At 35.8% G+C, this 25331-nt stretch overlaps 7 protein-coding genes and 1 long non-coding RNA gene across 20 annotated transcripts; 4 read left to right on the top strand and 4 right to left on the bottom strand.

Annotated features, from left to right (window-relative positions):
- Window positions 1-175: 175 nt before the first annotated feature.
- LOC117213121 (39S ribosomal protein L40, mitochondrial) lies at window positions 176-1441 on the top strand. The gene is made up of 5 exons (XM_033458461.1): window positions 176-316; window positions 390-473; window positions 540-707; window positions 799-1000; window positions 1115-1441. Exons 1-5 carry the CDS (start codon window positions 279-281, stop codon window positions 1232-1234), a joined length of 612 nt encoding a protein of 203 aa, XP_033314352.1. The 5' UTR covers window positions 176-278; the 3' UTR covers window positions 1235-1441.
- On the bottom strand, window positions 1322-8225 carry LOC117213115 (ERAD-associated E3 ubiquitin-protein ligase HRD1B-like). Of its 3 annotated transcripts, none has more exons than XM_033458450.1 (3): window positions 8097-8225; window positions 2422-2833; window positions 1322-2219 (listed from the first exon to the last, which is right to left on the bottom strand). In XM_033458450.1, the coding sequence occupies exons 1-3, from the start codon at window positions 8134-8136 to the stop codon at window positions 1709-1711; spliced, it is 963 nt and encodes a 320-aa protein (XP_033314341.1). In that variant the 5' UTR covers window positions 8137-8225; the 3' UTR covers window positions 1322-1708. The 3 variants fall into 3 exon arrangements, with proteins under 3 accessions (XP_033314341.1, XP_033314343.1, XP_033314344.1); XM_033458452.1 differs by lacking the exon at window positions 8097-8225 and adding an exon at window positions 7932-8066; XM_033458453.1 differs by lacking the exon at window positions 8097-8225 and adding an exon at window positions 3301-3358.
- LOC117213124 (neuroparsin-A-like) lies at window positions 3507-6429 on the top strand. Its single transcript, XM_033458465.1, has 4 exons — window positions 3507-3531; window positions 5313-5379; window positions 5684-5822; window positions 5920-6429. The coding sequence occupies exons 2-4, from the start codon at window positions 5327-5329 to the stop codon at window positions 6094-6096; spliced, it is 369 nt and encodes a 122-aa protein (XP_033314356.1). The 5' UTR covers window positions 3507-3531; window positions 5313-5326; the 3' UTR covers window positions 6097-6429.
- On the top strand, window positions 8091-18683 carry LOC117213126 (essential MCU regulator, mitochondrial). Of its 6 annotated transcripts, XM_033458468.1 has the most exons (4): window positions 8091-8232; window positions 8417-8632; window positions 17820-18128; window positions 18350-18683. In XM_033458468.1, the coding sequence occupies exon 3, from the start codon at window positions 17849-17851 to the stop codon at window positions 18116-18118; it is 270 nt and encodes an 89-aa protein (XP_033314359.1). In that variant the 5' UTR covers window positions 8091-8232; window positions 8417-8632; window positions 17820-17848; the 3' UTR covers window positions 18119-18128; window positions 18350-18683. The 6 variants fall into 6 exon arrangements, with proteins under 6 accessions (XP_033314359.1, XP_033314363.1, XP_033314362.1 ...); XM_033458472.1 differs by lacking the exons at window positions 8091-8232; window positions 8417-8632 and adding an exon at window positions 16878-16988 and having other exon boundaries at window positions 17820-18683; XM_033458471.1 differs by lacking the exons at window positions 8091-8232; window positions 8417-8632 and adding an exon at window positions 17171-17298 and having other exon boundaries at window positions 17820-18683.
- LOC117213103 lies at window positions 9929-14760 on the bottom strand. Its single transcript, XM_033458418.1, has 2 exons — window positions 11179-14760; window positions 9929-10799 (listed from the first exon to the last, which is right to left on the bottom strand). Exons 1-2 carry the CDS (start codon window positions 14725-14727, stop codon window positions 10017-10019), a joined length of 4332 nt encoding a protein of 1443 aa, XP_033314309.1. The 5' UTR covers window positions 14728-14760; the 3' UTR covers window positions 9929-10016.
- LOC117213118 (diphthine methyl ester synthase) lies at window positions 15591-16819 on the bottom strand. Of its 2 annotated transcripts, none has more exons than XM_033458456.1 (4): window positions 16653-16819; window positions 16371-16547; window positions 15959-16283; window positions 15591-15878 (listed from the first exon to the last, which is right to left on the bottom strand). In XM_033458456.1, exons 1-4 carry the CDS (start codon window positions 16785-16787, stop codon window positions 15691-15693), a joined length of 825 nt encoding a protein of 274 aa, XP_033314347.1. In that variant the 5' UTR covers window positions 16788-16819; the 3' UTR covers window positions 15591-15690. The 2 variants fall into 2 exon arrangements, with proteins under 2 accessions (XP_033314347.1, XP_033314348.1); XM_033458457.1 differs by having other exon boundaries at window positions 16440-16547.
- On the bottom strand, window positions 18675-25331 carry LOC117213104 (protein flightless-1). Of its 5 annotated transcripts, none has more exons than XM_033458420.1 (23): window positions 25202-25331; window positions 24773-24907; window positions 24601-24711; window positions 24222-24460; window positions 23987-24148; window positions 23689-23909; window positions 23379-23595; window positions 23029-23270; window positions 22751-22839; window positions 22624-22694; window positions 22266-22512; window positions 21954-22139; window positions 21516-21827; window positions 21220-21392; window positions 20990-21116; window positions 20733-20855; window positions 20421-20624; window positions 20217-20338; window positions 19832-20083; window positions 19579-19705; window positions 19314-19496; window positions 19098-19211; window positions 18675-19010 (listed from the first exon to the last, which is right to left on the bottom strand). In XM_033458420.1, exons 2-23 carry the CDS (start codon window positions 24833-24835, stop codon window positions 18876-18878), a joined length of 3720 nt encoding a protein of 1239 aa, XP_033314311.1. In that variant the 5' UTR covers window positions 24836-24907; window positions 25202-25331; the 3' UTR covers window positions 18675-18875. The 5 variants fall into 5 exon arrangements, with proteins under 5 accessions (XP_033314311.1, XP_033314312.1, XP_033314313.1 ...); XM_033458421.1 differs by having other exon boundaries at window positions 25076-25217; XM_033458422.1 differs by lacking the exon at window positions 25202-25331 and adding an exon at window positions 25089-25107.
- Window positions 21754-22314, top strand: LOC117213129. Its single transcript, XR_004488584.1, has 2 exons — window positions 21754-21894; window positions 21973-22314. It is a non-coding gene; the product is annotated as an uncharacterized LOC117213129 (long non-coding RNA).

Genomic DNA, 25331 nt, shown 5'->3' with positions numbered 1-25331 from the left:
TCTCGTTCGTATGTCTGCTTGGACAGAGTTACCATCGTTTTTAACACGATATTATTAGTAGTTATTTATTGTCATTATTAATTTATTCATAATAACGCGTGTCATTTTTTCAACAACTGTTTAAATTTATGATTTTATAACAGTTACATATCTCATTTTAGCCTGTATGAAAATCGCAAGCGTTTAAGAGGTTATATACGTGGTGCTGCAAAGTAACTCAAGATAACAAAGCACAGACTAACACAGACTAAAGCTCGAAATAATTATAGTGTATTAAAATGATTGGTGTATTAAATTTAGCAAATGCCGTTTTTAGGTATTCATTGTTGAGTGAACAATTATTTTTGTATATTTTTATTCATTTTATTCATAAAGATTTACCGATGCAGGTCCTCTTTGCATTCAGTTAGCAATTCGCGCAATATCTCCATATATATACATCCATTACAATTTCGAGCGACTGAAATTCTCTTGTAAGTATTTTTAAATTTCTTTTCTTTTTAATAAACAAATTTATTATAATATTACGTTTATTTCAGAGGAGAACCACTTAAAAAGAGGAAAAGACTCGATCCTAATGTCCTTAGAGCTAGAGAAGAAAGAAAGAAGAAGAAACTACAGAAAAAAATCCGTCAGTTAGAAAAACATACAAACCATTTGAAACCAATCTTTGAAATTGATACATTATTTCAGCAATTGCAAAAGGAGTACGCTTTATATAATGATAGAATATGTTATGTATAGGAAACAAATTTTTCTTCTTAACATAGTACTTACTCGAAAACAAATGTTTCTTAGGAAAAGAACTTGTCATTTGCCAGTATCATTATCGGAAGAAGAAATAGAAAGGAGAAAATTATTAGAGAGGGAATGGTCCAGCTATAAAAAAGATCAATGGTTGAAGGATGTAGAAGTTATGAAATCTATGATGGTATCGCAAGAAATAGCATTGAAAGAATTAAAAGCTGTCTCGAAGCAACTTTACAAAAAAGCAGTCGAAGTAAGTATATGATATTATATTAAAAAATAAATTAAATATCGTACGTTTGTATTTTACCATCTAATAAAACACAGTAGAGATATAGAATAAATTTTGAAACACATTCTGTTTCAGTTTGATGATTCGTTCGTACCATATAGCGTAACAGGACCGGTATATACTCCACCGGTAAAAGATTTTGACAGTCCTGACGGAGAATATATAGAAACCACGGTTAAATATGCAGGGGAATAGCTATATAATGAGAAATATTTCGAATAAAGGATCGTAGAGCGCAAGGAAAGTAAGGCTGTTTCAAAAAACTGCGATATGAGAATATAATTCTCGTTAATTTTCGTTGTTTTTATTATTTTCGATTTATCAATTGGCAAACGAAATAATACATTTGACAGAAAAATCAATTTGTAATTCAAATAGAATATAAATTTGCAGTCCTGTTAATACATTAGATCATTTATTATTTTATGTACAATTATACGACGAGAATATCTGTTTTATCAATGTTCATAAACGGACATGAATGCAATAACTTTGCTTTTTATCAATATTTAATTTATACGAATATCAAGCGGTTTAGAGGATTTCCAATATTATCAAAAGTTAATCCATCGAGTGGATGAGGTATTTAATCAGAGTGGAATTGTCATACGGAATATGTCGATTTTATCGATAGAATCATGACGATAATATTTATGAGGGTTACGTTCACTATTGAGTTGACCCCGATCCAAATGTTAATTCTCTTTTGCACATGGGACAGGTATTGTTGGTCTTGAGACACCGACGTAAACAACTTGCATGAAAAAGGTGGTAACAAGGTGTTATTCTCGCACTGATCATATCGCAAAGACAAACAGGGCACACATCATCGAATTGTTTAATTTCTTTAGGCGTTGCTTTTCTATAACGATTTAATATTTCACGTTCAAGACTTAACGCAGGGGCGGATATTTGTAATAGATCTTTTAATCTTAAATAAACGTTGGAATAAGCAGCGACGAATAAAAGTTTGTAGGATGCTAGTGGCAAAAGTATTACAATAAGAGACGCAGAAACGCTAATAGTAAATGATTTCAATATCACTGGAGCGTAAAGCTCTTCAAGATTTTCAAAAGTGTCGAAACGAAGAAACTTCAAGATCGGCGGAAACATCTCAACGAAGACTTTTTCCGTTGCCAAATAATAGATCCACGTTATCATCGTGTAATTCATCGATGGTCTACAATAGTAATACATATATACATACATATATAGATATATATATATATTTATATACACAGGTGCGCGCGATACACACACGCGCACAATATGTACAGTTTCATCGAATTAATATATTCTTAATGCTTAATGCGTTCTATCATTTTCCTTTTTTCCCTACATTTTTCCTTCGATTACTATACGATATAGTAACTGTTACTCACTTGTAATGCTCAAGACCTTGCTCCAAGCCAAAGACAAGAAGCATGAATGTTAATGTTACGATAAAGGTGACGGCTTTAGTCCATTCAAACACTATTTTGGTAGCGGACATAGCTAAATGTTTAATTTTGGATCTTTCTGTGACAGTCACATAGAGCGACCAATCTTCCTTTTCGATCAATTCCTTGATATAGCTAATGCTATAAGTAACAACGTTGTAAAACATCAATGTGTAAAGACACGTGATTTTCGGTTCTCTTATAAAAATACGATCAGCCAGCATTAGGAATATTATTTGATTCGTCATCATAGAGATATTCTTCATCTTAAGGAAAAGGTTCTCTATTCGATCGATCGGATCGTACAATCGTGCCAGGAGTGCGTTTAACCGATGCCAGATCATCATAGCGATACCTTTATGCAAAGAAAGTAATCGTGTTATTATTACATATGTAATTGAAAATACGGATCTGTCGTTCATTATTTATCGTTAGTTTCGCACTCGTTTGTTTATAAACTTTGAAATTTCAACTAGGCAACATAACGTTTAATCTCCTAGTGTTCTAATACGGGCATTTCATAATAAACGTTTCGTGTCGATAAAATGTCAAATTCTGATTGACTATTCGGTAATTGGTTTATTAGCGCAGCGTGACAAGTGCAAATAACGTGTCAGTGACTGACCGGCTTTGCTTTTCATAACGCTGAACCAAGAAATTTACATATTAATAGATATGTTCGTCAAGGGAATCTTTGCAAATAGGGGAAGACGTGTCTAGAAGAGTATTCACGACAGGCTGGATAATTAGGACGAGAGGCAAGGATTTCGTTTGACAACTTAGATCATCCCTTGGGGCGAAACGATAATAGATACATCATACATCGACTGTTAAATAAACGGCTGTGCGCCTTCTTTCCCCCCTTCCTTTTCTTGCCCTTTCTTCGCGTCCCTATAAAACAAAGCGCACTTGACTCCAAGGGCACATTCAACGTCTTTCCGTCTTCGCATATTCGTGTCTTCACGTTATCACATTTTCTTATTCTGCTAAAGAGAGAATCGTCATTGTTATTTAATCTTACGCAACTAGAAACACTTGGAAGAATATCTTAGGGTCAGTATTAATTGTAAGCGCAGTGTATGCTTTTCCTAACGATCACCCGTTCGTCGTTGCATATGTAAATACGTTCTTTACATTCACTTTGTTCATTTATTTTATTCCCGTGTAGTTTTCTTTTATTTTATTTTTTCTGTCATATCGGTGGCAAATTATAATCATATTTAAAATGAGAGAGAAAAAAAAGGAAAGAAAACAGTGGAACAGAAGGAATGAAAAAAGCGCGTAAACGAGAGCGAGTTAGGAAAAGGGCAAAGCCAGAATAGCGGCACAACAAGGTATTAAACGAAACGACTGTATCCGAAGGCAATCGCAAGTGTAAAAGAAATTTCTGCTACGTCTCCAATAAATTTCGCGAAACCGAATTTAATACGAATATTACATGTTCGCAATTAACTTTCAGCTTGCGAATAACTCTTGTTATAAAAATGTCGTTGACGCAACTAAATGAAACTAAAATTAAGCAAACCAGAATAAAGTAAAATAGAAAGTAAAAAACTAAGATAAAATAAGTTAATTAGTTTACGTAGAATAAGGAGGCAGTAGTTAGACGAATCACGCTAAAAGACGTTTGAAAAATCCGGTTTGAATAATCCTCAAGCTTTATTTTCCAATATTCCATAGGTATTTACGTGTATTTTATCAAATCCGCGAAAACAACAAATTATCGTTTAATATTTAACTAAAAAGACGGCACATCAAATTATCGGTGGGTATATGCATGTATATCGAAATAATTTTCTATCTTTTTTATTTCTCGCTGTTAATAACCACGTGATTTCCATGTTGATTATTGATTTTTCCACTTTGTTACCAAAAACTGACGAAGTTAATGTTTATTCAATAAAAGTCATTTGTTCGATGTTCAAGCTCTACCATGTGCTTAACTCGTACGTACAGGCATTTGGCAGGCGCGAGTAGCAAACGAAGGGGTTTCAGCTTAAAATGGTGGCGAACGAACCACTTTGCAACAAAAACGAACATGACGTTAAGTATAGTTACAGATGGATTTGTCCGCGTATCGTTAAAGCCCGTATGACTCTTTCTCCGTATAATCTTCATCGAAGAAATGAGAAAGTATTATTATTAAAGCATTATCTCGTCGAGTTTTGTTCGATTCAAAAGTTGAACGATTGAGTTTTGGTATTTCAAGCGGTTCAATTAACGAAACGAAAGGAAAATTCCGACAAGGCAAAGTTGCTTCGACTGTTTTCATTATCGGCAATTCGATCGTTCGTCTTTCTTTTCGCCACGCTTAAGAGAAAAAAAGGGAGAAAACAAAGTTTGATTTACCATTATACGTATGTATGTATCGTAGGTTCATCTTGGTAAGGTACTTTGGAATTATTTCTTAAATCGCTCGATTATAGATATTTAATAATTTAATAAAACGATATTGTAAAAATCAAGTATTTCATACTAATTTCGTACAAGCAGAAACAGAACAACGATGAAACTTAACAAAAGTTACGGTCAAAAAATTGGATTTTCTGTTACCTCGTTTTTATTAACGATAGATCGATGATCGTGTACTGTATCGTTCCAAGCGGACAGATAATAACGAAAAGAGATAAAGTTCGAAACTAAATTTGGCAAAAGTTTCCTCGTTTCTAAACGTCTACGTGCTCTTTCAAATGCATACGTGTTTTACACGATTTACAGATGTTATTCTTTAAATCAGTTTTAAAGCATCGATTTTATCTCTGATCGTTACGTAAACGTTTTAATCGATTCTACTTCAGCGACATTGATCGAATTTTCTTTAAATTTTGTTTCAGATCTACGAGGCGAGATGATTGCCGCGCAAACTATCCGCATAGCCGTGCTGCTTGCCATCGTTCTTCTGTAAGAAACTTCAAACCTACGATTCTCTTCTACCCGAACTGATTTCTCTCTCTCTTTTTTTTTTTTTAATTTATTTAGAAAACACTCGTCTATGTACTTATATACTCGTTTATGTATTTATACCTTTGCCATTACTCGTGCGCTTACTTACACACGAACAAGATATTTAGCTATTCGTAGATGAGAGTACATATATGTATGAAATGAAAGATGCTGGAACGACTCAAATTATTACTGTGCAAATTATAGTACGTTCAATGCACAATATCGTTATACGCAATAATAGAACGCTTGATTCGTCTAGGTACGATAAATGTTCCGGTTATCCTTTGGTAAGACAAAAACAAGAGACGGCCCTTTGCTCAGGATGCGGCGACTTTTGCCACAATTGCGAATATGGTGTTGTAATATCGAATGCTTGCGGGGTTCCGCAATGCGCAAAGGCAAGTGCTTGAATCGGCCGTTTGTTAATAAATCTGACGCGTTTAACAGAAACGGTTGAACCGTTAGTTACGATAAGAATCGTACTCTCTTTTCCAGGGACCCGATGAACCTTGCGGAGGACGAGGAGAACGGCTTGGTATTTGCGCCGAAGGCATGAGCTGTATATGTAACCAATGCTTCGGTTGTAGTTCGGAAAAGTTAAAATGTTCCAAAATTAAAGATCCTTGTTGGCGTGATTTTAACGTACCTGTAAGGCGGCCTTCTATCGTGTAAATCGATATGATCGATGATCATTTATCGTGAATCGGACGGTCACTTACACTTACCTATCGAAGCGAACACCTGAAATATTTCTAATTCTGTAAACGTACGACGACTCAACCGGGTGGTGGTTAACATTAAGTTAAACGCACGAATATTTCATTTACCCTTAAACACGCGCGTCGAATGATAAACCACTGTAACGATAACTACGATCGGCCTTTAGCGACAGTTCGAATCCAATTGGACAGATCTAATTTTAACGATAATTGAAAGCGATAAACGCGATGATTAGTTGCATCTACATATGTATATCTTATATGCAGTCAACAAAGGGTGGAAATGGGAAGGAGAAATGAACGCGTTACGGAGGTGTAAAATGAAAGGTGAAGAAGATGCGAACGAGAGACAGAGAGACAGAGAGAGAGAGAGAGAGAGGAAATACGTAGGAGAAATAGAATAGAAGAGAATAAGGAGTGAAATATCGAAAGCAAGATTACTGTAATATTATTCGCTTTGCTCTCTTTTCTTGATTTTTCTCTAGTCTGATTATTTACGTCACGCGTAAAAAGAAGAAAAAAATAACGATTCAAATACCTTGAAACTGCAAGTTCAATCGGTCTGTAGATCAATGCGTGTACCTTATACATTGTACATTATCCCTGACAATTAAGACGATACTGTTAAGTAGATACTATATTTTTAATTTTGCGGAATGTGAAAGAAGAAGGATGAAAGGAAGAAAGATATAGTATTAGATGCATTCGTTTTTACTTTTCATAAATATATTTTATTAATAAATTTATGTGCCATATGGCTACCGTTGAAACACGCAAGAACGTTAAGATATTACGAACGATAAAACACTTTGTTTTTGAACAAAATATTTTTATATCAGACGCTGTGTAAAAAATACTAATTGTCTCGTCGATGTATCATTACCGCGTATCTTACATTTCGTAAATAAAAATGAAACGGATCATTCAATCTCGTTGATAAGTACTTGGTATGTAACGTTTAATTTCCTAATACTTTCCCGACTTTCTATCGATCTTTTCACGTCTTATTAACGTTTCCTACTATTGCTCATCGTTTCTTTCCCCTCTACCGCTGATTTACCACTTGGAAGAGAAAAAGAATAGTCTGCTTGACCGTGCAAACGCAATGATTTATTTCGTTTAGTTAGTTATACTTAAAACATAGATCTATTATGTGTGTCCCTCACCAGTGGCTGTCGAACATGGAAAACCCTACGTTTTCCACGTTTATCTTAATGAACAATAACCCTAAGGAAAGTTTCGACTTGAAAGATGTTCGAAGGCAATTTAGGGTCTTTGCAGTAAAGTAACAAAGGCTAAATCTTAAAAACGGTTCTTTAGGATTATCGCGAGTCAGAATAAGTATGACCGAGGAATGATTTATGGTTTTATGGTAAGTCCCGGAACGTAGCAACCTAGACAATTATTTAGCAACGCGAGGAAACAATACGAGATACTTGATAATAGTAAAAAATAAGTGAATCACACGAAATAGCACTTGAGCGCCACAGGGGTCACCGGTGACCTCGGTAAGATAAATTCATTAATGATGATTATACACCATAACATATCTCTTGTAGGTAATATTTCAACGTTATATGTAACGCATAATAAAAAATTCATCGTGGCGCCACGGGCGATTTCCGTAAAACTAGCGTGACATTCAACGTGTTAATAACGCGAAACATATCACACGTATAGAAAACGATGTCCAAAAACGGCGCGACAAGAACTTTCCAAGTCCACATCCAAGCAGTTTCATCGCAAAAGCAGTAAACGCGTATGTATAACCAGTTTATTTTTGCGTACCTTCAAGATTGGCATCCGCGGTACGAGTATCAAGTACCAGAAAATGCAGTGCTGTCACTGTCAATATTACCAACGATATCACACTATCGAGGATATTCGTGTGAATTAAGACATTACTGTTAAACGGTTAAACGGTAACTAGCAGTCGATCAAATATTTTCATACCTCGTAAAATAGTATATAGTGTCAATGTCGTTGCCAACATCGTTCATACAACATCGCTGATGCTATTTCGATTGTTCCTTGATACTTACGGATCCACATTCGCTACGTACCGCTCACTCTTGTCTCGATCTCGATAGTACGTATCCAGACATAAATACGATAATGGAACAGGTAGAGCTATCGTCGTATCTCGATAGATTCGGCAAAGACCGCGACTAAAACTTCGGCAATGTCTTAAATTTGGAAAAGAACCTTTTATAATATTGTACTACACTGATTCGCTTATTTCCATTGTGCAATCGTTTCTATATTTATTACAGATTTGCGCAAGAAAACAGATATACAAAGAAATAGGAGGAAACAAGAAAGAACACATAATTTCAAGTATTATTTATTATTATTATTATTATAATTCCTGTACAGGAATTTCCTCTAAGAACGAGCAGGAATATGTGACGAAATAAAACTGTAAAAGCGATGTTTTTGCTTTTCACAAAAGAAATACGAGGAACCACGAAGATAGAAGGAGTGTAAAGGTTAAGAAAATACAAGAACGTAACCGATATGTTTTTCGTATTATTTTAACAAACTTTCAATCCGCTTGGATTTCAGTTGCAGTCTTCTGTCACATCCTCTTCTTTTTAATCCACCAATCGATTTACACGTCTATCCGTTCTATCCTATTCTTTGGTAGTTATCTTTAGAAGATCCGCGTGCACAATTTTAATATATGTTTCCTGTGGTACGATATGTATATTAACTTAGTCGAAATTCGCATCGAACAGATTTTTGGTGTAAGACATAGTACGTGGCAACATACAGCAACGTCTCTTTTGAAATAGAACGAAATCGTTCAGACGCAAATTCCCGATCAGGACTATAAGCATGTAGCGAATTGCCTCAGAGTCCCACGCTCTTTTAGCGAACTCGTATTTGCGCATGTGCCTTGTTTTACATTAATTGACTCCTGAGTCTCGACTTAAACAGCATACAGTATACGACGTACGTATAGTAGTATAGCGTATAGTGTACGTTTCTTCTCTCTCTCTCTCTCTCTCTCTCTTTTGTAGCAAATAGGTACACTAATTTTTTTTTTTTTTATTTAATATTTCACATTCACAATTTGTCCAATTTGGACATTTGGTAGAATTTTTTAGCTGTTTGATTATCATGTGGGTGGCTACCCCAGCGGGGTACCATCTTCGTGTTTGTAGGTTATATCCTTTGTGAGATCTGTTGGGTGTTTGCTTTTTAGTCTTCTTTCTATGCTTGATGCGTTGATCGTTTCCGCTGTCAGCCGGTTCGGGTGCGTTGCTATTCTTTCTCTGTACCTTCTTGCGCATCTGCTAATCTCCTCCTTGACCGTTGGTACTCTCAGGTCTTTTCGAATGTCCTCGTCTCTAACGTACCATGGAACGTTTACTATCGTTCTAAGAATTTTAGCTTGCATTGTCTCTATTTTGCTTATATGGCCCATTGCTGCTGTTCCCCATAGTGGTATTCTGTACGTCCAGTTTGGTTTTATGATCGTTTTGTATATTTTTCATTTATTTTCTATGCTTAATTCGGATTTTCGACTTGTCAGCCAATGCATTTGTCTCCTTGCTGTCTGTATTTTGTCCATTATTCATTTAATATGCTGTTTCCATGTGAGTTGTGTATCTATGTGGAGGTACACTAATGTGCGCAGAAAAAGGACCTGTAGAAATGATTTATACCTAATTGTCTACTTTTGATCGTTTTAGTTTCGATTAAGGATCGCGTTAATAACAAGAAACTGAAACTTCTGGATTAACATTATGATTGCAATATCGATCGTGCTTTTCAAATTCTTTTATATCGAAACTGTTCGTTTTCACGAAATCGAGTTAACAATATGATTTTCTCTCGATACGGTATATCTGTATATGTAATTCATTCTTATTTTTTATTTGTTCTTTCTTCTTCCGCGTTTCCTACGATCTGATCGATATCTTGAAGTAAATTATCGCTTTCGATAAGCCCATTTGTTGTTTCACGAGTCGACGATGACGTACCATGTGTTCCTTTATTTTTATCTTCAACGTTATTGGAGTCGTTGTATTGTTCGGAAGAAAACGGACTTATTTCTTTCGCTAACTTCGTATCTGCCTCGTAGAGCGATAACGTTTGCTCTTCTCTTTCGTCGATATCTGAAATTTCCTCTATAACGATAGGTCGTGGTGTATTATCGAGCGCTAATGGCTCACGAAGATCGTCAGCATCAGAATTTGAACTAGTTTCGACGAGTGGATCACTCTTGTCTTTGTCCGTTGTACGAACTTGCTCCAACACGCGTTTGCTGTGAATAATGATAGGAGACGAAGCGTTTAAAGATAATTTACTCCAATTCGATTCGTTAATAAATAAACTCAAATTTTCGAAGATATCAATACCACGAGGGGCAGTGGTCGGAGAAAACTTATAACCGAAAAAAGGTATGTTGCGACCGATTCCTTTACATCCTCGATCTTCTGCATACAGATCAGTTGGAGAAGTAAAGCGATCATCCGTTTTTTCACGGTTTACAGGTTTTAAATCGTAAACGTTCATGGCGGAAGGACTTTTTGAAATTTCAACGAAAGGTAATGGTAAGGAATCGTGGAATTCTCCGGTGTGCCACAAATTGGCGATTGGTTTGCCCCTGTATCCTTGATTTTCCAAAGATGCCGTTTCTACTTGATCCTAAAGTGGGGTAAGAAAAGCAACCTTGTCAAGATTATTATTGTAATTAGCTTAGGTTTTTTTATTATCTTTAAAAATGTATTGACCGAATTGGAAGACCTCTTACTTGTTCAAAAATGAAACAAAAGTAGATGCATCTACACAAGTATACGTATGTATACATGTAATATAGAGTATACATACGTGCAATGTACGTTGTAGACGCAAATCTCGATCCGTAAAATATATTGGTTAATTACCTCAAAGAATGGCTTTGAAAAATTTTAATTTTAAAAGAACAAAATTCTTTCTAGTATCATGAAAGGCGCGTAAAATATTTTTCTACATATTTTAGAATAGAAAGAAAAGAAAAACGAAGGTATGGTAGCAAAATACTTGCTTCTTTTCCTCCGTCGTCTTCTCTTGCTGTTTCTCCACTTCCTCCGCTTCTACTTTCGTCTTCTTCGTTCTCATCGCCTGCTTGATTATCGTCATCGTCGACCTTTTCTCGACGAGAAGATTTTTCGATTATTGCTTCAGGTGTTAATTCTTCTATAGATGGATGAAATTTAATGATAAAGTCGTTGGTTTGATTCGTGTCATTCGTCTGATGTTTAGAAGATGACGAGGCCATCAAATCGTCCACTTCGAAAGGAATCGTTTCGGCGTCTTTTTCAGCTACCTCGGTATTATCGATAATGAAATTCTGTATTAATTCCCGTGCAATTTCTTCTTCCACGCGAAGAGACTGTTTTTCATCTTTGTTACGAACAAGCGAGCAACTCGTGTTATTAGTACATTCGTTACCTTCAAACTCTTCCTTTGAATACCTTTCGGTCTCGCTTTCAATTTTGGTTTGTTGACCTGCCGGCTCGATAAAAACTTTTAGTCGATCGTTTTCCGAGGACAAAGCTTCACCGGTGTCTACTTTTTCTTCAGAAGCTAAAGTATCGTAGGAGGATAATGAAACGTTTTCACCTTCGCAAGAAGTAACATTATCATTTTCTTCTTCCGACTGATTATTCAGATTTTTCGAATCGCCCTTTTCAATCGTCGACGATATCGTTATGTCTTGTAACGAATCCAGATTTAATTCAGGTACTTTTGGTCCAGTTCCAACTTGTTCAAACGACAAAGAAAAATCACTCGAACGATCATCGAACGTTTCGCTTTCCTCTTCTCTTCTTTTCCTTGCAGTTTCTTTAGAGAGATCTTTCGATCGTGCATCGTCCTTATCGTCCATACTATTTCGTTCTTGATCCTCTTCTTGGCTGGAACTTGCAAATTTTGCTTCGCATTCTTCGGTACTATTTCTATTTTCCATCGATTCGGCCGACTTTTCCGAAGAAACGCTGATACGATCGTCGATACTACGCTGGACGTCGACGTTAGAAAATTTGCCCCTATCGTTTTCTTCCTCCTCTTTGATATTTCCAAGATCTTCTTGATAAACAGACGTTCGATTGGCAGCATTTTTTATACCACGTAAAGTATGAGCATCGATGTTCGTTGTATAGTCGACAGCACTTCCTGGATGTATATATTCTCCAAATGGATTCTTGTCTTGGCAATACTCTTCTCCAATCCCATGCTTTACCTGCTTTCTTTCGATATTCCAAGATGGGATCGGCTCGTTAAAAGGAACGCAAATCTCGTCGTTCGTACCCTCTTCGAGCTCAATTTTACAAACATCGTTATCATTGTCATTGTCAACGATATTATCGGGTATAATTACGGTGGTTACAGTTTCCGGTATTTCACTAGGGGAACCTTCGGTAAGGACGTAACAAGAAAGATCGATTCCTCCTTCTTTCGTAGAATGGTCACGCGTATCTCGATCATCGCTATTATTGCTTCCGTTAAGCACAATTTCCGAGTTGTCAGAGTCAAGGTTGCGGTCTAAACTTTTTCCAATCGGCATTTCATCTTCCATCGAGTCGATCTCGATATTAGCGTCGCGATCTCTGTCATCTTCGTTGCTCGTTGCACTCTGACTTTCATCTGGATTTTTCTTCGTCCACTCGTCTCCTACGCTCGATAGCTGCCTTTCGTATACGCAGTCTGGTTTCTCCGGTTCGAAATTTTTCAAAATCGAAAATTCATTCGAACGCTCCGATGCTACGAATTCGTCATCGATATCTTTTGGAACAGTCTGAGAACAGACCAACGTATTTTCGATGCTTCTCTCGACCGCTTCTATCTCGATTAATTTCCTTTCGAGCTCGTTCGGTCGATATCGTTCCTCCTCTTCCTTTTTCTCCTCGTCCTGGTCCTGATCCTCCTCTTCCTCTTTCCCGTTCTCCAAATGTTCCAACGAATCTGCCCTCTGACAATGAGGAAGATCGATCGAATCAGGTGTTACGTTTAAGCTGTCTTTAAAAGTTTCCTCGATATCCGCCTCCCGTGGTGAATTTAAACATTGCCGGATAATTTCTACTTCTCCTAGAATTTGCTGTCTATCGATACCTTCCTCCACCGTATTCCCCGTCATAACAAGAATTCCATTTCCTTCGGACTTACTTCCACGAGGATATTTCCATGGGACCGTATCTACGTTCACATTGCCACCTTTTAAATCCTCGTCTTTGCGTTCTTTTTCGATTGTTTTCGAATCGTAATCGAAAGTCTCACCTTCGATAGTTTCTGCTGGTTTAAGCTCTGTCTCCGATTCCAGATCCTTAGGATTCCAATTCGAATTTGTCGGATCCTCGTAATCCTGACAGCATATCGTTTGTTCGTTCGACGGAACATCCACCTCGTTTAACAAAGAGGGTAATTCGATTACATTGCTTCCCCTCTTCGTCGACTTGGATCCATCACTCGAGATCGGTGGCAATGTCAAATTACCTGTGCTATCCTTCCCGTCACATTCGTACACGTTGTTCCTTGTACATTTTACAGGAGGTTGTCGCGTAACGACCGATGGGAGGACCACCGAGACCGTTCCATCATTGGTCAACTTTTTCATCGCATGCTCAAAAATTATGTTGCTCTCTGACGAATCGGATCGCGATTCCACTTCGTTGTCTTTCGATTCTCTCTCGCTCTTCTTTCCCAATCGGGAACTTAATTTGGCATCACCTCCTTTCGTATTACCAAATTTCTCTTGCAATTTTTCCTGCTCTTTTCGCTCATCTTCGATCATAGTTTTCCATTGATCCTTTAAATTTCGACAGATTCTAGCCTCTGTCGGAACAACGTCTATGTCTATATGTTCGCTCGTACAAGTGTCCTTAAAATACGCGCCATCTCTTTCGATTTGATCGGCACTTTTTTGTCGCGTCACTTTCTTCTCGTTCTTGTAACTTTTATCATCTAAAACAAATGTATAGAATTGTTCGTGATTTTCTTTAACTTCTCGACGCTTAATACGTTTTGCGAATATATTTCCGGCGGACGAAGATCGAACGAATTGATGACAAGTAACTTGACTCGAAAATCGTGGTGAACGACGATCCGAGTAACCAAGAATTGATTTCTCCGTCTCTTTACCGTTTGATTCTCTGTTCCAACCTTCTCTTCCAATTGTATTTTCATGCTTCTTCAATCCTTTCACCGTCCTATTTATAGACCAACCACTTTTATTCGTCGCCTCTCCTTTTCTCTTCGATGCCACAGCTTTTTTCGTTGCATTTCTCGATGTCGTTAGTTCCTTCACTTCCCTTATTACCATCGCTTCTTCGATCAAGTTACTGTGTTTACACCTACGAAAATAATCGTTACGATTTTCAGCATCACGAACGTTAACCAATCTATGTTTCAGTATCCTCGGAACGATTTCATCAGTACGTTCTTTATCCCTTAATTCCACCAATTCTGCGAAATGTTGGGCCGCGAATGCGTAAATGTTTCGAGGTCTTTGACGCAAAATTTCTCGTGCAAGTCCTTCAACCGCAGGAGCCAAACCTCGTGGTATTCGTGGTGCTATTATGTAGTCTATTTCCGACATTATCGTACTCGGTGTATCACTCGGTTCTCCTCGTATCTGTACTGTAATTGTTAGCTGTTACTCTTTTTATGGAAACATGTAATTGCACAAAAAAACACAACAGATACAAAGACAGAAAGACACTCAAGTTTTCGTTCGCGTCTCTCCCCCTTCTTACATTTTTCCTCAAAATCAATAAATAAATAAAAATGTTTGCGATTGGCCGATGATGAAAGATAAATTGCTCACTATTAGGGAAGATGCAAAATATAAGGAAACAGGAACACCAGAGATATCGTGATTCACGTATCGAAAGTGAATATATGATTGTAAACTCCGTACACCTGTTTATTACGCATGCACGAAATCGATCGAATACATATATATATATATATGCTCTACGTTCTGTAGCCATGGCTATAAGATTGCCAGAATATTATTTTTCTTTAACACAAATTAACTTTCGAACAATTATGTATGTAGTTCAAGTAGTTAGGAATTTATCTTTAAGATCAGTGTTAACTTTATCGAAATTTCTCCAAAACAATTTTTATAAATAAATATCTTAATAACCTTAGCACTAAGTGAGCTATTTTCTACATAGGTATGTATATACGTACATACTTACATAAAATTGTTCGGGCATCGTTACCAATAGCATTATATATTTTCTCTTTATTTCTTTGTCTTTGTCAAATCTTTTAAATTTGTAGCCTAACATTTGTCACTATGTAAATTTTGAATATATGTAGCTAAAAAGCGGATTACTTTCACGATATTACACGCGCAACACGTTTTTATATATTATAAAATATTTATACGACTAATCGAGTCGTTTACCTTTTTTATATGTCTTAAGAATATCATCCTGTTTCAAATCTGATATTTAAGTAATTAATCGGTTTTATTATTTTGCTGTAAATTGATACAGAGCTATAAGCAATGAATAGTGCTTGTTTTCTTTTTCAACAAAGCCAAACGTTTTTATTTACACTTATATAGAGTAATAAATTCCAATTCAAGAGGATGCAGATTGATAGCAGGAATGATTAAAGAATGGAGAGGAGGGCCTAGGTCGATAGAAGCCATTTCTCCGAGAGAACAAGCAACGATGCGTTGATTGTCCCAACCTACACGAGCTAAACCCACTACGAGACTTGATTCCTCCAACACTGTAAAACAACAAATTTCATTTTCCATGGATTCGTTAGAGGCAGGATTATTTGGAAATGATACTTTTCTAGTATCTTACCTGGTTCCTCCTTGGTTTCTTCGTTTTTTTCCTCTATGATTTTTAATAATTGCGTAGCAGCTTCTGAGACACTCATAAACTGAGATGGCATATATTCTTTTTTCTTTTTAGCAATACTCTCTATCGTAGGCTCCTTTATTTTAATGTCTAATAAGCACAATGTATGTAGATCTCTCTGCCTATTTGAGATAATTTTCTCATAAAAACTATTTGGTTGCCAATCGTTGTTCCAATAAGGGATAGAAACAGTTTCTCCAAAACGATATAATTGCAAACCACAGCATCCAATTGCGGTCAAAATAGAGGAATTGTGAACAATCTTTACCTGAATCATAGAATAATAAAGACTTTTAATATCGGTTAATAAAATTCGTTTTATTAAACAAATTTTTCTAATATTTCTCTTATTTGCCTTTATATCTTTCTCCCGAGCTCGTAGTATTAGATCCGAATGTGTAGTGGCACCAAACGGATCACCTACCACCAAGAAAGCAACATTTTCCTTCTCGTCCTTCGGCAATATTTCATCTGCATTACTCTCAACTAATTCTCTGTCTGCCTCCAGTATCGAACATCCGTAAAATCGTTCCTAATTTGTTGAAATATGCAATCGTTGGTCTCCTATTATCATTATTTATGTTAAACATTCAATTAATCAAGGAACCAGAGTTACCCTTGACTTTAATCTACCTACCAAATCTTTTAAGTTGGTAGACAAAATTGACGTATACGACTCTAAATAGACGCGATCGCACATTCGTATAATTTCGAGACCCTTTACAGTTATATCTGTCGAATCGCCAAGACCTAATCCAATCACATGTAACATTTTGTTCACGTCTTCCTGAATTATTTGCACGATATCGTTTAATAAAAATCAATGCTTTGTTCAAATGACCGGTATAGGGAAATGAACGAGAAAGAAAAAATCATAAACGTTTGTTGTTGATGATTTTATGTCTCAACGATTGCCCAATGCAATAAGCAACAACGTGCAAAACTATCAAAGTAACTACACAGCCATAAGTAGGTAAGTATAGATGTATTACGTTATCGCTACATATCTATAAAAGCTAAGGAAGAAGCAACTGAATAAATCTATATATGTACGTGTAGGGTATTTTACATTTATCCCTATAAAAGTGGCGTCAGATTCTATATCGTCAGAGCTAGTATTATTCGCATGCGCGCCGTCTGTGCGCGGATATAGTAACATCAAACTGATCGTTTAATTGCTTACTAAACTATGTGCTGCTTACAATAGTGATCGTGTTTTAATATTCATCTGTATTGATATTTAATCGAACGTGATCGAGACACACATCTAATCAAAATACAGCGTGTGTATACATATGCTTAAGAGCTTTTTAATCGTTATTGCGAGTTAGTACACCGAAGAGGCTAATTTATAGTCTGCCTAACAGGACGAGGCAGTAAACATAAACAAAAGTTAATTGGTACTGCTGCAGTTATGTATCGGTTACCGACTAATGAAATTCGAATTTTAAAATTTTCTGTATGGTTACTACCTCGTCTCGTTGGACCGAGTATACATTTCATTCCTATCTGTGGATTAATACTGCAATTTATGCTGTCTCCAAAATCATAACTGAGATATACCGTGTAAGTGGACGCGATATGGGAATAAAAAGAGGATGCTGCATAAAATCCCTTTTGTCCTTGTCTTGCAAGCACATTAACGTCGTAACAAGAGGCTTCTGTGTAGTTTTCTTTTCGTTCCTATATCGTTTTTTCAGATCGCGCACGCACTGTATCTATCTAATAATCGTGTCTACGTTATTTCTTATTACTATTGTTATTATGTTATTTTTACATAGTACACTTCTACCACTATTTTCAGTGCTTATATAGTATCATTAAAATAGAAGAATGGCATTGCAACGTACACATGTTGTATTACAAACTGTCAACGATTTAAGGAAAATAAATGGGCAAATGAAATCACATTCTCGGTCAAGAACAACAACACCTTCAGGTGCTATTCGACCAGAACCAAGAAGAACACGTTTCGGTTTTTTGGGTGTTATCTGCAGTGTTATGACAGGACTAGTCATAGGAGCTACTTTAAGTAAAATGATGGCTAACTATCTCGAAGAGAAAGAATTGTTCGTACCTTCGGATGATGATGACGACGATTAATTTATTCTCGGTATGCAAATTAATTAAGGCAGAGATTTAAAATTTCTACATCTTATGTTTTTCATATCGAGCCTCGGTCCAGACTTTTGCATGTATCCCTAAAATGTACTTCGCATAAGCAAGCTTCTCATTGTTCCTCCATAATCATGTATCATTCAGTGCTATTGTTTAATCTTTGCTTGTGAGGAAAATAGACTTCTTCCATGTCTATACATTGTTTTCTGTTTTAAGATCTATGGCAACGAAGTCTGGAAAGATATAAGATGATGTAATATGTCTGACCTTTGGGCAGCACATGTTTTACATATATAGTTGCCACGATAAATCAAATATACGCAGTGCTTTCAATTCTCTTAGAGTTTTACTTGCGCAATTTAAGTAACGTATTGTTTATTACCAATTTTTGTTGAAAGGCAAAATGATTTTGTATATATCTACATGTATGTTTAAATATATTCCTTTAAAATGCATATAGAAAATGTATATACCTAGGTGTACAGACATGCAGATATTTTGTAAATATTGTTTCATTGGATTGCAAAATAAACACAATGCAAAGAAACAAGGTCTGGGTATATTTAATGATTTCAAAAATTACAATATTCCTTGACATTAGAAAGTTACTTTTTGTGTTTATAACAACCTAATAAATTTGCATGATCAGTACTTCATTGATATTCGTTAATTTCGTTTCGAAATTTGGTTCGTTGATAAACGTTATTGGGATAATAAGAGCAGGAATATATTATTGAATATTTTATTGAGGTGGTCTTTTGTGTGAACTCCAGCCATGAAAACACTTGGTGAATCTTCGAGATTCTTTTCCTTTCGCTGTTAAATACAATTTACGCGGCCTGTCTGGCTGTTTTACTCGTAAATGTTGGATGTATACCTAAACATTATTGCAATTAAATTATTTATCTCTATTTAGGAATTTTGCAAATCGGATATTTTTACAATTCATTCAATCCATTTTTACCTGAGCAGATTTATATGCCAATTTAATTTCTACCTCTGAACATCGACTGCCTAACCATAAAAATACTTGTTCGCCATTATCAAGTATCATAATGTCGTCATCCGCTAAATCATCCTGGAACAGTATTAATTGATTATAAATCTATTATATATATTATATACATATATAACTTCGCTCTCACTAACACAAACGTAAGTTAGTAAATTTATCGTATACTTGACAAAAATCGGTGCATTTCTCGCTGATCGTGAAATATCCCTTTTCATTCGAGCATCTGAACAGTCTCGTATAATTCATGTATTCTGCATCGATATCATATGGCTTTCTTCCACCAAGAGCTACCCAAAAAAAGTTATCTGGTTCTTCTCCTTCGTTTAAAACTTGTAAACTTATCCATGGCTGTCAATTTCATTTGATAATACAGATCAGATTATAGATTTACCAGTTGAAACAAACATGGTACTGTAAATGATAAACGTACGTTATTAAACATTTCTTCGGCGATTTCTTGTATCAAACGAGCTTCCTCGATGTCTGCTTTAGAACCAATCCAGGCGTATACTATTCCCGTCTCATCGTCGTTATTGAATGGTACGTTTAAAATGTAGCTGTGGGATAAAGGCATGTACATGATTATATTTAAGTATTGGTAAAGTAAAGCAATAAAGATGAAGTAATTTTTTCAAAAAGGAACAGAAGAAAGACAGGAAAAGCCTTTATTTTAACAATCTTACCAAAATGAAGAGTTCAATAACGTAGAATCAGCCGGTATTTGTATCAGCCTGGTACACAATGCACTTCCATTACTCCTTAAGTGATAGAATTCAACCTTGTTACTACCAGAAGCTTTAGGCTGTTTACGCTTGCCATGATGAACAATAAATTTTCGTTTGAAATATGCCAGAAACTTTAAATTTTCTTGTTGTTGATGAGTTCTAACTACTTCCAAATTCTCACCAAATAAAGATTTAAACTTTTTCTGTAAACTGGAAGCAAATACCTTTCATTAATACTTTATCAGTATTATTCATGTGTTCAAATCATTTTGTCTTTTCAATTGCAATAGTAATTATTCATGTGCAATTAATAATAATTAAAAAGACGATTTTCCTCGCGCACCTAAATGTAAATGTCAGCCATCCCATATTTCCCGCATCTCGCCCTTGCCAGAAATATACGGTACACTGATAATCCTCTTCGAATTGCTCATCACCATCTTCATTTTCTGTTGTATCTAATGGCTAAAATGGGAAAACGTATCATCAATGATAAAATAAAGGTCTGCTCAAAGTCAATTTAAAGAATGCATAAATTATTACGTACCATCCAGTAACGACATAAAAATACGTAACAATCACCACTATAAAAATGACCTAATTCTTCTTCCGGTAATCGTACAAACTTTTTTCCTTCTAAAACCAAGGCTTCCATTCCCTCTAAATCATCGTTCCATTCCGACATCAGTTGTTGAGCTTCCATAAATGACATAGGCGGTTGTCTAGGCATGAAGAGTGCGGCTAAATCCGCCTGTCGAAACAAAACTATTTTACTGGTTTTGGTAGGAGAACGGGTAGGGGGAAGGAGCTCGCGTTATTTTGCGAATCGTTCATAGTCTTCATTTTTTATTTCGCGTACCTTCGTTTCTTGTTGCTTCGCCCATTTAGTAAGGTCTGCCCCAGTTTTCGCGACTGATTCGGCAGTTCTAGTAAAGTCAACTGCTATAACTTCATCCCATCCAGAAAATTTGCATTTGAAGATCTAATTAGAGAAAAGAAAGATATCGTTATAAACTTTCTCTCTCTTTCCTTCTTCCTCACACTTTTCTCTCTTTTTCTCTTAATACAGTCAACCGAATCTTCTGTATTCCTATCTCAAGTTCATCAATTTTGTACCTGCGACTCAGTTCCTTCTTGTAACCTGGTTACCATTGCGTATTCTGGTCGTTCTATCATGTTAAATAATTCTTGAGAGAGTTTAACAGCCGCTGCTCGTACTAATCTTGTAGATTTTTTGCCAAACCTATACACACACACACACACACATATAACAGTTGAAGCATGCACATTGATTAGTTCATACTGTTCAATATTTTGAGATTATATTAGAAGTTTTGAGTATGTACCAAACGTAAACATCTACGTGACAATCCAATATATAAACATTGCGATTGTTTAAAAGCGTGTTGGTTAGTTTCCCATGAGGTACTTCGACTTGTGGCAATTCTAAATATCCCATACCAAGTTGTACTTGATACAGACGTGGCGCAAGTGGTACAAAATTTGCATCCACATGTTCCTATAATGAGAAGCATTAAAACAATAGATTGGTCTGGCTGTAAATAAGATCACGTAGCGTTTGCGAGATAGATTCCTAGGCGCGTAGCTGTGCCTTAAAAACAATTCAACTCAAACAACTTACAGCAATCGGTGGCAGGTGCGAAATATCTTTGACGTTTAAACATGATAAAAAATCATCCGACTCTGTATTCATAATTTCTGTCATGATCTCTGCTTTATTCTTTCTTTCATTTTTATTGATCTTCTCAGCCATTAATCTCGCCTTTGACTTCAGTGTACTCTTCGCTTTTTTACCGTACCATATGAAGATCTTGTTGCCAGTATCTAAGACGAATACGAAACCCGGATCCAAGGAATCACAACAAACAGGGACCGGTTCTAAATGGATGGAAGCACCGGCAGCATGAACCCTATACAATCGTGTTATCGATGGCTGGTATGCGCCAACCGGATCGAAAGCAAACACATTGAACAATAATATGGAAAGGTAAAAACATACGGTAAGATATAGTCAGAAAAATAAGGTCAATAATGTAAATTCAAATTCAACAATACAAACCGTATCTTCGACTGTATAGAAACCGGACGAGGTACGACCTCCTTCGATATATGTAATGCCAGACTCGAACAACATTAGAAATTCATCCGATTCTTCGCCTTGTTCTTCCCTGATTGTACGACATTGCGCGCCCAAATAATTACGTAAATTTACTGCGTGAATTGCAGCACAAGCTCTTTTATCCAACTATAAAGTGTTATACATTGATTTGAAAAAGGTGACACATTTTCAAGAAGTGCTCTTTGCACGTTGCTATATCGTATACCGATCGATTATTTCAAACATACATTATACATATTATTATATACTCACCGTAGCTTTCTCCCCTATCCAGAAATAAATTGCCCAAACTAAAGATCCAGCTTCATCTATTTCAGTCTTTAAAACAATGTAGCAATCGCCTTCGTAGAACTTTCCATGTGCCACTTCTTCTATTTCATTGGGCAAAAAATTCTCTATTTCCCAGACAGATAAACCAGGAATCTGACCAGCATCTTCGTCGAAAAATTCGGAATAATCCAGTGGTGGCTTTTCCAAAGTTTCATCCCATCGTTTAGGTCTTGAAAGCGAAAGTAAGATAAAAAAGACAAGAAACCCGAAATTGCCGAATAATGAATCGATCTCTTATAATGCATAAAACGAATTCTTGTAATGCATATTTTCTACCTACTTCAACGATTCTGCTTTCGATTCTTCACATTCTTTGTCTTTATTTTTCTCCTTCGCTATATCTTTCATACCCTAAAGAAGAAAGAGAAAATTAATCGATTCAAATACCGCTTATTTTCGTAATATACCTTCAATATCTTGGCCTGATCTTGATCAGCTTCCTCTTGGTCTCGTCTTCTTCTCAATCTCATTTTGCGAGCTATTGGATCCTTGCTACCTGAAATATAAGAAATAAACTGTTAGATATGGTTATGAGAAATTAAACAGTGCTCATAGTGTGGTCATACATGATCAAAATAATTGAATATATAAGTTTAATATCACTTATAATTAATTACTTATGATTGCTCAGTGTAAATCACGATCTGGTGTACATATAGTATATTGTTAGTAAGAACAGACTTACCAGCAGTCTGAATAGGCGTAGGTACATTAGCGCCAGCAAGTCGCAATTGATGTTGTAGGGAAAAATCGATGTTATAAAACTCGATGCCGGAACCTTTTTGAACTTCCATTGGTTTTGGCGGCATTACTAAATTCGGATTATCTCTCAGATCAAGTTGTTCTAGATCGGTAAGAAGATGAATAGCATCTGGTACGGTAATCAACCGATTAGACGATAATATTAATTTCTTTAACGATCCGCACCTGAGGAAGGAATACGTGCATTTATGATGCTCGTGGTACTTATGAAAAGTCCTTATTACATTAATTTATTTTAAAGAAGCATTTGAAAAGGGAAGTTAATTGGTGTACCTGCATAAACCTTCGGGTATCATTTCTAAACGATTATTAGCTGCTGAAAATACTTGCAACGAAGATAGTTTGCCAATGCCTGAAGGAATACCTTCGAAATCTAACTGATTGTCGTTCAAATATAATCTCCTGAGAGTAACGATTTTACACAGAGAGGCAGGTATCGCGGACAATTTATTACGACATATATTTAATGTTTCCAATTTTGTCCAAAGTTCTGAAATAAAAATGTTACAATACATCCATCGTGCGTAGATTGGCGAGAGATATGCAGTAATCATAGAATTGATGTCCCGATAGATAAACCTACCGATTGCTGTTGACAATTCCGTTATTTGATTATCACTTAAATTCAGGCGACGTAAATTCAACAGAGAATAAAGTGCATCTGGTACCCGGGGTAAATTGTTTTGAGATAAATCAAGTTCTTGCAGATTCGTCAAGGTCTCCAAACTTGATGGAATATTGTTTAATGTCCTCTGCGTGTCGCACATCTGTAGGGCCATTAAATTCATCAAGGATGGCAATTGTCTGAGTGAAAAAAGAATAAACAATATCGTATTTGAAAACTCAACAATGGTTTGTCATATTGATCTCATTTACTATACCTTAATTGAAAGTGTCCTAATGGATTGTGATTCAGGTTTAAAGTTTGTAAATTTGCTAAGCGACGAGTTTGTGGTGGTAGTGTTTCCAACTTATTATTGCTAAGATCCAAGAATAGCAGATCAGTTAGGTGAATGAACAATGTATTAGGGATTGTTTCAATGCTGAAAAGATAATATAAGGATTATTCATAACTGACCATGCAACTGTTTAACAATTTGTACATGTAACACTTACTGATTGTGACTTAAATTTAGATTCAACAAAGATCGAGCTCTTTCCAGTCCTTCTGGTACTTCCTTTAGATTATTATGACTCAAATCCAATGTGGTTAATTCTTCTAGATGAAATAATTCTGCTGGAATGCCACTTGATTTAATATTATTGCGTCTTATGTTCAATGTACGAAGGCAACAGAGTTCCGTCAATTCTCCATACAAACGTTCCAATCTGTTCTTAACTAATGAAAGGTGTTCCTGTTTTTGGAAAAGAAAAAAAATTTAATTTTTATTATTTATATTTTACTAAACTATCAATAAGAACCTCGATCATGATAGCTTCATCCTGAACTTTGTGCACACTTAAAAAATAAATGTCGATACGCAGACAGCTTTACCAGCTTCAACAATTTGCCCATTTCTTCTGGAATCTCAGTCAAGTTGGTTTCGTCCAATTTCAGCCATTGTATACCAGTCATTAACCGTACTGATTCTGGAAATTTGCCACCCTGTAAAATGCAAAATTGTAACAGTTGAAAACTATATTTCTAAAAAGAAATAATTACTTACACTAAAATCGTTGCTGCTAAAATCAACTCCTCGTACAAAGGGTAATACTCCTGTGTTTGCCATCCTGGTCAAGTTCGAGAGGATGTTTTCGTGATTTTATAAATCCTATTTACGTTACGTTCGACGCTTGTAAATCTATATGTAACATATATGTAATACATATAACATACAGAATAATATTTAGATATAAAAATATATCTCACGCGCTCAAGTACACAAAAATTTTGTTTAAGTACAACGAACGTCGAAGATTAAACAAATAAAAATTATGCACAATTACTAAGAATAGAATATGGAAAATACTGGAAAATGTCACAATTTCTTGAACTTCCAATGTAAAGACGGTTGATATCTATTACATTTATCGATATTTCCAAAAATTGTATAATCGTTTCAGAAAATTAGCTTTGGATACTAAATAATACGAACATCGTTTATACGTTCATCGAAATACTGTTGGTGACATGACATGAACAAAATACTGAATTTCTATCGAAAAGATCCAATGCAATGACTAATGACATACAGTTTTATTTAATAGCGTATGAAACGAACGAGC

The sequence above is a fragment of the Bombus bifarius genome, unplaced genomic scaffold (assembly GCF_011952205.1).
Source record: "Bombus bifarius isolate JDL3187 unplaced genomic scaffold, Bbif_JDL3187 scf7180000008494, whole genome shotgun sequence".
NCBI lineage: Eukaryota > Metazoa > Arthropoda > Insecta > Hymenoptera > Apidae > Bombus > Bombus bifarius.
The sequence above is the reverse complement of the archived record's forward strand: the minus strand, read 5'-3'. Positions and strand labels throughout refer to the sequence as shown.